General features: G+C 48.7%; 1 protein-coding gene across 2 annotated transcripts in view; it reads left to right on the top strand.

Annotated features, from left to right (window-relative positions):
- PTPRU (protein tyrosine phosphatase receptor type U) overlaps positions 1-13,596 on the top strand; it is a 74,440-nt gene that overhangs the window by 9,213 nt on the left and 51,631 nt on the right. For both annotated transcript variants that reach the window (XM_045545728.1, XM_045545727.1), the window contains exons 2-7: positions 1,426-1,557; positions 5,025-5,296; positions 5,818-5,899; positions 6,007-6,122; positions 6,384-6,558; positions 7,098-7,391. In XM_045545728.1, coding sequence (XP_045401684.1) covers positions 1,426-1,557; positions 5,025-5,296; positions 5,818-5,899; positions 6,007-6,122; positions 6,384-6,558; positions 7,098-7,391 — 1,071 coding nt within the window. The remainder of the gene's footprint in view (positions 1-1,425; positions 1,558-5,024; positions 5,297-5,817; positions 5,900-6,006; positions 6,123-6,383; positions 6,559-7,097; positions 7,392-13,596) is intronic.

Raw genomic sequence — 13,596 nt, 5'->3', positions numbered from 1 at the left:
AAGTAGACCATTGCATTGAATCCTCAACAGCCCCATGTGTGCGTGGGGAAACTGAGGCTCAGAAAGAGAAGGGAGCTGCCCACAGTCAAAAGGGTTGGAAAATTACAGAGTCAAGATTTGATCCCAATTCTGTCTGATGCCAAAGCCTGCTCACTGATCTACCATGTGGCACTGTGGACGGGTCCCTTCCCCCTTCAGAGCCTGAGTCACCTCATCTGTGAAGTGGGGAGAAGTACCAGTGGCTAGAAGGCACCCAGAATGGGACCTGGCATGATTAGCGCTTGCTTCCTTGCCGCTTGCTCGGGCATTTTCCAGGGTCTCAGATGCTTCTTACTACTCCCAGTGGAACTCCAAACACTCAGGTTTGGGAGTGGGGCAGGGGCCCAGTTTGCATTTCCTTCCTGAACCAATGGTGTTCTCAGGTTTGTTAGGGGCCAACCCAGGGCTTTGATGAGTTAAGATACATGGACCTCATTACCAACCACAAGACTCACATCTATTTCACTCCTTACTTCTTCCCTCTCTTTCTCATTAAACTGTTAATATTTGTTGCAAATCGTAGGAATTTGCATTCTCTAGTCATCCATGTGCCTAGTCCACATGTGACTGTGCCTTTGCATGTCACACTCTTGTAGGCAGGGACCTAAGTTGGCTGACATTGGGCAATGACTGAATCCTGTTGACATCTGTCAGGTAGGAATAACAGTGGTACCAGGCTCAGAATGTGAGGCCTACACGAGACTTTGCACTTACACCATTTAGCATCATGCCAGTCTTGTTGTAAGCATGAGATGATTGGTGGCAATTGTTGTTATTTTTAAGGGGATACTGTCAGGCTGGCTTAAGGCATTCATGATCCTGCCAGGCCCAGCGCCCTCTGTCTGTCCTCTATGTGAAGATGCAGGGGCAGGTGGCAGAACAGTGAGTAGTATAGTCAGGAGATCTTGGTTCAAACCCCGCCTCCATCACTAGTGAGCTGTGCGACGCTAAGGAAGTCACTCAATCTCTTTGGGCCTTAGTTAGGGTTAGGGTTAAGGTTAATTCTAACCATGAGATCAGGACTAGAATTATAGGGATAATTCTAGTCCTGATCTCATGGGTTTTTGTGAAATTCCAATGATGTAGCAATTGTAACTAGTTTTTATTGAGGAGGGTCTTTGATGGGTGGTTGAGCAGTGGGGCATCCTACGAAGTAATGGGGGAGTGGGCAGTGTGGGGATGTCTTGGTATAGGGAGGGGACAGTGTGGGAGGAACTTGGGAGGACAGAGGGTAGGGGAGGGAGAGTTTTGTTAGAGGAAGGGGGCAGAGAGGGAGAGGGAGGGCGGGCCTGGGCACAAGGAGGGGAGAGTGGGGGCTACCTTCCAGGAGCTGTCCTGGCCAGCAGCCCTGCCCTAGCCTGGGCTAACCAGGCCATGCCCTCACAGCTGGCTGCACCTTCGAGGAGACAAGTGACCCAGCAGTGCCCTGCGAGTACAGCCAGGCCCAGTACGATGACTTCCAATGGGAGCAAGTGCGGATCCACCCTGGCACCCGGGCCCCTGCGGACCTGCCCCATGGTGAGCCTACTCTTCATTACCCTTCCCCCTTTGTCTCCTTCTAGGGGCATCTCTACCCATCTGCTGTGTGACCTTGGGCACATTACTTAACCTCTCTGGGCCTCATCTCGTTTTGCATCTGCAATGACACACATGACACTGGATGTGGAGCACTCTGGACACTGTCTAATTGTGCATGTCAGGTAGTTTCACTTGTAAATTGGGTGCAGGTTCAAGTAATCAAAGGCCCTTACAGCTGTGAGCTAAAACTGACTTCCCATTGCTCCCCTTACGGCTTAGCTCAGGACCCACCCCACTCCTACCAGGTCTTCCTAAATCCACCACCTTTGGACCGCTCTCTTCAAAGCCTCTCTTCTCCTGGACAGCTTTTGAACCTAGTCTCCCCAGGACTTGAAGATGCTGAAAGAGCAGTAACCCTAGGGCTAGGTGGGTATAAAACCTTCCTTCCTCTGCCCTCTTCTTCCTGGAAGTCCCAGATCCTTCCCAACTTCCACCTTGCTCTGCCCTATTTCAGGATGGGGCACTTCTGGCATCCTGAGCACTGGACTGGGAGTCAGGAGACTAATTACATGGATTCTAGTATTGGCCTCTTGCTCTAATGATGGCCCGTAGAGCACTCACCCCAAAGTCATGTAGACCTGGGCTTAAATACTGTCTCTGTCACTTTACCAGCTGTGTGACTTTGAGCAAGTCACTTAGCTTCCCTGAGTCCCCTTTGTCTTATGTCAACAGAAAAGAACCCAAACTCTGTAAAATAATTTGTGCCATGCTCAAGAAGCCTTGAGCAAGTGGTCTCACTGTGGCTGGGTTATAGTTTGGTTTTATACATTTCAGGAAGACAGGAATTACACATAAAGTTATAAATCAATACATGGAAAGCGTATCTTGGTTTGGCCTGAAGAGGCAGGACATCTTGCAGTAGGACATTACAGGTTATAGGTGGGTTTAAAGATTCCTTGGTTTGTGATTGATTAAAGAAATGAAGCTTTGTCTAAAGGCTTGGAATGTTTTAAGTTAAGACAAGGAAGTCTGTTAATCAGAGACAAGCCACTGGACATATACAGGACATATACCCAGACTCAAGTGGTTTAAGCTTTGTCTTGCATAGCCTTAGGCCCATTAATGAGTCACAAAGGACATGTCCAAGAAGGGAGGGACGCATAACGAGTCATGTCTGACCTCCCTTCTCATGGCCGGAAACTCAGCTTTAGGGTATTTCTGGGGTCCCGTTGGCCAAGAGGGGGTCCATTCAGTCAGCTGGGGGCTTAAGATTTTATTTTAGTTCACACTTAACTGTAAAGTGGGGAGAACAATAATCCATTTCGCAGGGTTGTTAGATAATGCCTATAAAGTGCAGAGGGTGGCGTGTAGGGGATCAGTGTTTAGCTGCGATTGTTGGGGGTATCTGAGAAGGCTTAAGTTACTAGAACTCCTCTTTGCTAGGTGCAGAATCAACTGGGAATTAAGAAAAAGATAAGACAGATGAAGGCCAAATTACCAACTTTATCACTGATAAGGACTGTGTCAGAGGACACAGATAGTGTGGGAACCAAATGGGTGAACCCCAGCACTGGACGGCCTAAGGACGCCTCCCCTTTGCCCTCTCACGGTAGTAGCCCAGGGCCTTCACTGCCCAGCATAGCTGAGATTGCATCTGCTGTCAAGGGCGAGGGTGAGGGGCAGCAGAGGTTCTCAGTGGGGGGCCAGGACCTGAAGCCATCAGGAGAGGAGCCCTTCACAGCCTGGCACAGGTGGCCTCTGCAAACTCCCCCACCTTCCCTGCCTCTCCTTCTGTGCGTTTGCTCACACTGTGCCCTTCCTGGAGCATTTGTCTCTGCCTCTGCAGGGCTCTCAGATCCTGGTTAGACCTCAGTACTGGTGGGTATCACAGTTTGACTTGTCTGAGAAAGATTTGTCAAGGTGCCCACCATGGCAGGGGCCCTGTGTGGGCCTCTCCATATGCCCAGGGCCCAGCCTTGGCATGATACACGGTTGGCACTCAGGTATAAGACAGCTGATTTTAATTCACCTCTTACAGTCCCAACCACCCTGTGTGGGCTCTGCCTCTCTTTCTCTCACACACAAGCAGAGACATCCCCAGTGAGAAAGGGGAGAGGGAAATACAGTAATCAGCGTGGGCCTCGTGATAGATCCTGGGGATGTGGTGGTGAGCCAGATGGACAGTCTCTGCCCTCCTGTGCTCATGTTCTAGGGAAGGGAGTTGGGGGTGGAGGGAGATTCACACTCAGACAGAGAGCAAGAAAGAGGAGAGCAGGAGAGTGACAGGGACAAAGGGAGGAAATGGAAGAGAAGGGGAGGGATGTGAGGAGAGAGGAGAGAGGCAGAGGGAGCAGCAGGAGGAGGCAGAACAAAGTGTCAGATTGGAAGGGGGAGGAAGGCTCACACAGCTGCTCACAGGGAGAGGAGAGAGGAAGCAGGAATGGGCCAAGATGGAGTGTGTTGGGGGTTGGGATGTGCCCCTTCCTGAGTGGGGACAGGGACCTGAGTTTTGTTTACTGCTACCCTGTCAGGACTGATCCAGGGCGGGCTCACAGGCTTCTGGCTCACAGAGATGAATGAGATTCCTTCCAGCAGATTCCCTGGGGAGCCCTCCTGCAGCAGGGATCTCAATGAGCTTGCTTTGGCTGTCGGCCAAGCCCGGGAGGAGGCAGTGCTGGGTGGCTGCAGTTGTCTCTTTGGCAGCTGCTGGGGCCTTCTCCCCCCAGAGGGAAGTTGTAATCCCCCAGCCAGGTCCTGAGGCACCCAGTCCTCTCCTACTCCCCCCTATACAACCTGGATCTCTGGGGATGGGACAGGCTGCCTTTCTCCAGGTTGCAAGTCAAGACAATCGGTATCCCAGGAATTTACACTCAGAGCTGGGGGCTAGAAGGGAAGTTAGAATCGTTTCATTCAATCTCTGTTCTACATATTCATTCAGCTTGGGTTCAGAGTCCCTTCTCTGACACAGTGGAGCCCTGAGGCATCACAGGCTGGTGGGACACAGACACACACTCTGGTAACGTCCATGGGCCAGGGGAGAAGCCCATGGTGGGATGTGGAGGGAGGGCTTTGGAAGAGGTGGCCTTTGAGGGCTTGTCATGTGCCAGGCTCTTGACTCTGGAGATGACTGACCTAGTCCTTACCTCCAAGGATGGCTCAGAAGATGGGGGAGGCTGTGCTCAGGCAGGGCATGAGCTTGGACTGTGACCTGTAGGTGGTAAGGAGCCATCAAGGGTTTTGACAAAGTCAGGGTTGTGTGGTTTTTGCTGCTCCAACCCTCTCCTTTGGGAAACTGGTGCTGGGAAGTGAAGGGACTCACCCAGTGAGTTAGACCTGGGACCGGAGCTCGGAACCCTGACTCCCCGTGGGTCCGAATGCCTGGAGTCCTTTGTTTCTGCCCCTCTCCTGCCCACCTGGTCCTCTGCTAAGGTCTCTTCAGCTGCTGCCTCTTCCTCCTCTCTTTCCAGGCTCCTACTTGATGGTCAACACTTCCCAGCATGCCCCAGGCCAGCGGGCCCATGTCATCTTCCAGAGCCTGAGCGAGAACGACACCCACTGTGTGCAGTTCAGCTACTTCCTGTACAGCCGGGATGGGCACAGCCCCGGCACTCTGGGCGTCTATGTGCGTGTTAATGGGGGCCCCCTGGGCAGTGCCGTCTGGAATATGACTGGATCCCACGGCCGACAGTGGCACCAGGCTGAGCTGGCTGTCAGCACCTTCTGGCCCAATGAATATCAGGTTGGCTGGGTTCAGTCTGTGGTCAACCTGCGCCTGGGGGTGGGGGCAGGAGGATGACGGCTTAAGGTCAGAGCAGGTGAGTGGCTGAGGTTAGAATTAGTCTGTGTTCAGCATGAGGAGGCAATCTATGGTTGAGGCCAGGGGTCAGTCTGGGGCCAGTCTGGGTTCAGCCTCAGAGGTCATTTTTAATAGGAAAAGCCCATGGCTGGGGTCAAGGGTGAGTTGGAACAGTGCCCACCTGGAAACCCTGCCTGGCTAGGAAAAGAGTTTTGCTGCTTGAAGTAACTGTCCAGGATTGGGATGAAAGCTCTGGCCTTGACCTTGTTCAGTCTGGGTGCTGACACCCCACTCCCAACTAGCTAGCTTGGTAGGGTCAGCTGAACTCTGCTGGTTGAGGAGGAAGGGGTTGGGGTTGGGGTTGGGGCTGGGGCTGGGGCTGAGCTGAAAGGGGGCTGTTGTGGGCCCTCCCAGGCAAGGCTGCAGGAATATCAGTATGACGAGGACCCACCCGCTTTCCCCAGGTGCTGTTTGAGGCCCTCATCTCCCCAGACCGCAGGGGCTACATGGGCCTAGATGACATCCTGCTTCTCAGCTACCCCTGCGGTGAGTCCCAGCTGACCGCGCGGGCTCATGGGTGAGGGGTGCGGGCCGCCCAGGCCCCTGTCTAAAGGGGTGCAGGCCCAGCTCACTCCGTGGCTCTATTCCCGCAGCAAAGGCCCCGCACTTCTCCCGCCTGGGCGACGTGGAGGTCAATGCGGGCCAGAACGCCTCGTTCCAGTGCATGGCGGCGGGCAGAGCAGCCGAGGCAGAGCGCTACCTCCTGCAGGTGAGGGGCGTGGGGGCCTGGCCAAGGATGGGTTGGTAGCTTCTTCTGGGCCCTGGCTCCCTTGCGGGGTGCTAAGTCTGCCCTCTTAGGTCCCCCATCACCCCAGGGCAGAGCGCATGGCTCCAGGAACCCCATATCCCCCCTGTGTAGGAGGGTCGCTAAACGCACCCGGACGATTACCCCTAGCTTTGGCCCGGGTCAGAGCGAGAGGACTCCTTCCTCCGCGGCGCCCCTGACATTGTCACCCCTCTCTCCCTTCAGCGGCAGAGCGGGGCGCTGGTGCCCGCGGCCGGCGTCCGGCACATCAGCCACCGGCGCTTCCTGGCCACTTTCCCGCTGGCTGCCGTGGGCCGCGCGGAGCAGGACCTGTACCGCTGTGTGTCCCAGGCCCCGCGCGGCGCGGGTGTCTCTAACTTCGCCGAGCTCATCGTCAAGGGTCAGTGCAAGGACGCGGGGGTGGGCGGAGACCCGCACTCTGGCAGGGGTGGAGGGCGGCGGGGTGTGGCTGGAGGGTGATCTGACGCGGGAGGGCCTGTGGAGGGGGCAGTGTCTCATCCCCAACCGGTCTGATCGAATGGGCGGGGCCTGCAGAGGGGGCAGGGTTGGTGGGGGCTTGGAGTACGGGGTCAAGGTGAGAGGCTGGCAAGGCAGGGTCTGGCTGTCTGGCCCCTGTGCTTGCGGTCCTCCCCGCCAGGCAATGTCTCCGGGGACCTGGAGGGGTGTGATGGGGAGGGTGGCTGCTGAGGGGAGAGGGCAGGTTCAGCCTTAGGAAACGGGTGCCCCTTAGGGCCTGGGGATTTAGTGGAGGAGGGAGAGCGGGTCTGGTCCAGGGCTTGGTAGCAGCAGGAGGGGTCTGGAGGACAGGGAGGGCTCTTGGCGATTTGGGGGTAGTGGGACGTTGGTGGGATGAAGAGTTGGGAGCTGTGGTCTCACAGCAGTGTGGGTCAGCTCTGCCTCTCCCCAATCCGCTCGCAGAGCCCCCCACACCCATCGCGCCCCCACAGCTGCTGCGGGCCGGCCCCACCTACCTCATCATCCAGCTCAACACCAACTCCATCATTGGCGACGGGCCCATCGTGCGCAAGGAGATTGAGTACCGCATGGCGCGCGGCCCGTGGGCCGAGGTGCACGCCGTCAGCCTGCAGACCTACAAGCTGTGGCACCTCGACCCCGACACCGAGTACGAGATCAGCGTGCTGCTCACACGCCCCGGAGACGGTGGCACGGGCCGCCCCGGGCCACCTCTCATCAGCCGCACCAAGTGCGCAGGTGGGTGCCGCCACCACCTCCTGGCCCCAGTCCCTGGGGCCGGACACCGGGTGTGGACTCAGGGAAAACGAAGCGCAGAGGGGCACATTCCAAGAGGTGGTATGGCCTAGATCTGTGCTTCTAAAACTTTCTAAAACATTGTGATTTTTCCTCAACCCTTGTGGTAAAGATGATAGCTGATACTTTCTTTGTCAGACATGCATATACACACACATCATATTGATTGATTGAAAACTTACAACAGCACCATGATGTAGGTACTCTTGTCATACCCATTTTACAGATGAGGTGACTGAGGTACAGAGATATTAGGTGACTGGCCCAAGAACACACAGCTAATAAGTGTCTGAGATGGGATTGGAACCCTTGACTGGCTGGCTTCAGATCTGTGTTCTTAGTTCAATGTTATATCATCTAGATAAAATAAAACAACTAAACTCCATCATATCAAAGTGTGTTATAAATTCTAGCTGGATTCTCCTGTCTGTTGCTTAGGCTGGTCTTTGAACTCCTGGTCTCAAGGAATCCTCCCCCTTCCACCTCCCAAAGTGCTGGAATTATAGGAGTGAGCCACTATGCCTGGTCTGCTTTTCCTTGTTAAAAAGGGTAAAGCAGCTGTTAGGAGCAATGGTGCACCTGCATCAGAGGAGACTCTATTTGTTTAGAGTAGAAATTTTTTAATGGAATTTTTATTGAGATAAGTGTAGATTCCCATGCAGTTGTAAGAAAAATACAGAGAGATTCCCTATATACGTTTACCCTATTTCCTACAATGGTAACATTTTGCAAAACTATAGTGTAATATCACAATCAATTTATTGATGCAATCCACAGATCTTACACTTCTCCAGTTTCACTTGTACTCGTTTGTGTGTGTGTATTTAGTTCTTCGGCCTATTTAGTTAGTTCTAAACTAATGGCTACCACACTAAACCGGTAAGAAGCTGTTTCAAGACAGAATTTATCACATGTGTAGGTTTGTATATTCATCACTGTAATCAAAATACCAAACAGTTCAATTACTTTAAGTACTCTTCATGTTGCCCTTTTATAACCACATTCACCTCCCTGTTTTCTTCCACCCCCAACCCATGGTAATCACTAATCTGTCCTTCATTTTTAAAATTTGTTCATTTCAAAAATGTTGTATATAGAATATATAACCTTTTGGAATTGGCTTTCTTTTTTTTTTGGTAACAGCCTTATTGCAATATAATTCACATCTCATACAATTCATTCATTAAAGTGTACAGTGCATTGGTCTTTAGTATACGGTAGCAGCCCCTTGTCTGTGGTTTGTCTTTCTGTGGTTTTAGTTACCCATTGTCAACCAAGGTCCAAAAATAGGTGAGTAAATTACATTAAGATATTTTGAAACAGAGAGAGACACCACATTCACCTAACTTTTATTATAGTATATTGTTATAATTTTTATATTTTATTACTAGTTGTTAGTCTCTTACTGTGCCTAATTTATAAATTAAACTTTATCATAGGTATGTATGTATAGGAAAAAACATTGTTTATATAGTGTTTAGTACTATTAATATCTGTGGTTTCAGGCATCCACTGGGGGTCTTTGAATAAATCCCCTGTGAATAAGGGGGGACTACTATATTCAAAGAGTTAAGCAACCATCAAAACAATCAATTTTGGAAACTTTTTGTCACCCCAAAAGGAAACCTTGTACCCTGTAGCAGTCACCCCCATTTCAGCCTCATACCTGTAGCCCCAGGCAACCACTAATCTACTTTCTACCTCTATCGATTTGCCTCTATGGAAATTTCATATAGATGGAATCATGCAATATGTACTTTTGTGACTGGCTTCTTCCAATTAGCATGATGTTTTCAAGGTTTATCCATTTTATATTATGTATCAATGTTCCATTCCTTTTTATTACCCAAAATCCCATTGTATAAATACACCATATTTTATTTTCCTCAACTGATGAAATATGGTATATTTCATCAGTTGATGGAAATTTGGGTTTTCACACTTTTTGGCTACTATGAACAGTATTGCTATGAATATTCATGTACAAATGTTCATGTGAACATATGTTTTCATTCTCTTGGGTATATACCATATATATATCATATGGTAATTCTGTGTTTAACCTTTGAGGAACTGCTGGACTGTTTTCTAAAGCAGCTGTATCATTTTACATTCCTACCAGCAGTGTATGAGAGTTCCAATTTCTTTATGTCCTTGTCAACATTTATGTATTTTTTTAAAAAAGAAATCCACTTTATCTTATTTATTTATTATTTATTTATATTTTAGATATGGGGGGGGTCTCACTCTGTCACCTAGGCTGGATGCAGTGGTGCCATCATGGCTCACTGCAGCCTTGAACTACTGGTCTCAAGCAATCCTCCCACCTTAGCCTCCTGAATAGCTGGTATTACTTGTGAGCCACTGTGCCCAGCTCTGTCTTCTGATTATAACCATTTTAGTGGGTGTGAAATGATATCTCATTGTGATTTTGATTTGTTTTTTCCTGATGACTTATGCTGTTGAGCATTTTTTCATGTGCTTATTGGCCATCTCTGTATCTTTGTTGAAATGTCTATTCAGATCCTTAAAAATAATGCATTTTTTAAGTTGGGTTATTTGTCTTTTTATTATTGAGTTGTAAGAGTTCTTTATATATTCTAGATACTAGACTTTTATCAGATGTGGTTGCAAATATTTTTTGCCATTCTGTGGGTTGTCTTTTCCTTTTCTTGATAGTAACCTTTGAAGCACAAAGGTTTTCAATTTTGAAGCCCAGTTTACCTATTTTTTTTCTTTTGTTGTTTGTGCTTTTGATGTCATGCTCAAGAAACCATTGCCTAATCCAAAGTCATGAAGATTGACCCCTATGTTTTTCTAACAGTTTTGTAGTTTTAGCTCTTACAGTTAGATCTGAGATCCACTTTGAGTTAATTTTTGTATATGGTGTGAGGTAGGGTCCCATCTTCATTTTTTTTCTTATGGATATCTTGTCTCATCACCATTTGTTGAAAAGATTATGCTTTCCTCATTGAATTATCTTTGGCATTGGGATTGGCTTTTTTTTTTACTAGCATAATTCCCTGGAGACTTATTCAAATTGTTGTATATATCAATAGTTCATTCCTCTTTATTGCTGAGTAGTATTCCATGGTGTGGAAATGCCACAGTTTGTTTAACCATTCGCTTGTTGATGGGCATCTGGACTGGTTTCAGTTTTTGGCTATTACAAGTAAAGCTTCTGTGAACATTCACATACAGGTTTTTGCAGGAACATAAGTTTTCATTTTTCTGGGATAAATGCTCAAGGGTGCAATTGATGAGTTGTATGGTAATTGCATGTTTAGTTTTATCAGAAACTGCCAGAGTGGCTGGCTGTATTGTTTTGCATTCTCACCAGCCATGTACGAGTGATCCAGTTTTCTTCATCCTTGCCAGCATTTGGTGGTGTTGCTATTTTTTAATTTTAGACTTTCTGGGAAATGTGTAGTGATATCCCATTATGATCTTGATTTGCCTTTCTTTAATGCCTAGCGATGTTGAATGTCTTTTCATGTGCTATTTGCCAGCTGTAAATCCTTCTTGGTGAGTTGTCTGTCCACATCTTTGACTGTTTCCTAATTGGATTTTCATTTTATTACTGTGGAGTTTTGAGAGTTCCTTGTACATTCTAGATACCAGTCCTTTGTTGCAAGTGCAGTTTGTAAATATTTTCTCCCAGTTTGTAGCTTGTCTTTTCATCCTTTTTGTATGGACTTTCACAGAACAACTATTGTTAAATTGATGAGGTTCAATTTATAAAATTTCTCTTTTATGAATTGTGCTTTTGGTATCAAGTCTAAGAACTCCTTGTCTACCCCTATCTCCCACACATTTTCTCCTGTTTTTTTTCCTAAAAGTGTTGTGGTTTTACAGTTAAGTTTGTGATGTGTTTTGGGTAAGGTGTGAGGTTTAGATCAAGGGTCTATTTATTTGTTGCTAATCAATATTCTTGTGTTTTCAAAAGCTGATGTGTGAATCATCGAAAATCCAGTTTAATGCTGTACTTTGGGAGACCCTGTGGTGATGAGTGAGAGTGTTTCAGTGGGACTTGCTTTCTAGCTAAGGGGTCTGGGTCAGGTTACTTAACCTCTCTGAGCTTCAGTCCTCTTGTTTTATAAAATGAGAATAATCATATTTACCATATAGGGTTAACTTGAAGATTCATTCAACAAATATTTATTGAGTTCCTATTATGTGCCAGCTACTATTGTAGTACTATTGTTGTTGCTAGGGATATGTGACTGTAACTGAGACAGACAAAGGTCACCAGCTGAGAGTTCCTCATGGAACTCCATGTGGAACTCACATTCGAGGAAGAGGAGACAGGTAATAAATAAGTAAACAAGTGAAATATACAGTTGACCCTTGAACAACATGGGTTTGAACGGAGCAGCTCCAGTTATGTGTAGATGTTTTTCAATCAGATGGACATCAAAAATACAGTATTTACAGGATGGGAAACCCGTGTATATGGAGGACTGACTTTTCATATATGCGGATTCTACAGGACCTACCGTGGGACTTGAGTTTGCAAGATTTGGTTACACGCAGGGGTTCTGGAACTAATCCCCCATGTACAGTGAGAGATGACTGTAGAGTTTGTCAGATGGTGATAAGTGCTGTGAAGAAGACGAAAGCAGGGAGTGGGACTTGGAGGGTTGTTATTTTTAAAAGGCTCAAGGGACCCTCTAACCCTGCGGTCGCCAACTGGTACTGGTCTGTGGCCTGTTAGGAACTGGGCCGCACAGCAGGAGGTGAGCGGTGGGCAAGCCAGTGAAGCTTCCTCTATATTTACTGCCGCTCCCCATCGCTCGCCTCACGGCATAAGCTCCGCCTCCTGTCAGATCAGCGGTGGCATTAGATTCTCATAGGAGCACGAACCCCATTGGAAACTGTGCATGCGCGGGGTCTAGGTTGCGGCTCCTTATGAGAATCTGATGCCTGATGATCTGAGGTGGAGCTGAGGTGGTGCTGCTGGCCCTGGGGAGTGGCTGCAAATATGGATTATCATTAGCAGAGGGGTTTGACTGCACAATAAATGTAATGTGCTTGAATCATCCTAAAACCATTCCTCCACGCCCCTGTCTGTGGAAATATTGTCTTCCCTGAAACTGGTCCCTGGTGCCAAAAAGATTGGGGACTGCTGCTGTAACCAAGAAGGTGATATTGGAGGTGAGGACTGAGCCATCCAGAGAGCTGGGTGGGGGGCTTGCCGGGGAAGGGGCAGCTCCAGGCAGACTGAGCAATCAGTACAAAGGCCTGAGGCTGGAGTGTGCTTGGCATGTGTGAGGAACACAAAGGAGACAAGTGTCACTGGGCTAGTGACGGAGCTGGAGGTAGCAGGAGAGGAGGCTGAAGTTGAGCTGGGATGTAAGTCTCAGAGTTGTTTGACACTGTGTGAGCTGGGGAATCATTGTGGGGTTTGGAGAATAGGAGTGAGCATAATCTACTTTTGTTTAAAGGTATCACCCCGGCCCTTTTGTGGAGAATAGACTTGGAGGACAGGGGTGCCACAGGGGGAGACCAGTGAGGAGGCCACTGCAGTGATGGAGCTGAGAGATGGTGGCAGCTGGGAACAGAGTGGAAGGGGTGGCTGTGGTGAGAAGTGGTCAGGTTCTGGGTGTATTTTGAAGGTAGAGCTGACTGCATTTGCTGATGGATTGGGTATGTGATGAGAGGGAGGGAAAGAGAAGTTAAGGAGGGCTCCGAGGTGTTTTGCTTGAGCAGCTGGAAGGATGGAGTTGTCATTTACTGCGAAGGAGCAGACTGCGGTAGGAGCTGGTTTGACGGGGTGTCATAGATCAGGAGTTCTGTGTTGGAAATGTTGACTTTGAGATACCTATTAGACGTTCAAGTGGAGATATCCATCAGGCAGATGGATATATGAGTGTGGAGTTCAGGGAAGAGGTTCAGGCTATGGATATAAATTTGAAAGTTGTCAGCGTAGAGATGGTAGAGTTGGTATTTAAAGCCCTGAGACTGGATGAGATCTTTTATGCTAGCGGTTCTCAACTAGGGGCGATTTTGTCTCCCAGGAGACATTTGGCAGTGTCTGGAGACATATTGGTTGTCATAACTGGGTGGTGGCAGTGGGGTGCTAATGGCATCTAAGGAGTAGAGGCCAGGGACGTGGCTAAACATCCTGCAATGCACAGACAGCCCCCAA

This window comes from Lemur catta, chromosome 3, assembly GCF_020740605.2.
Source record: "Lemur catta isolate mLemCat1 chromosome 3, mLemCat1.pri, whole genome shotgun sequence".
Classification (NCBI taxonomy): Eukaryota; Metazoa; Chordata; class Mammalia; order Primates; family Lemuridae; genus Lemur; species Lemur catta.
The sequence above is the reverse complement of the archived record's forward strand: the minus strand, read 5'-3'. Positions and strand labels throughout refer to the sequence as shown.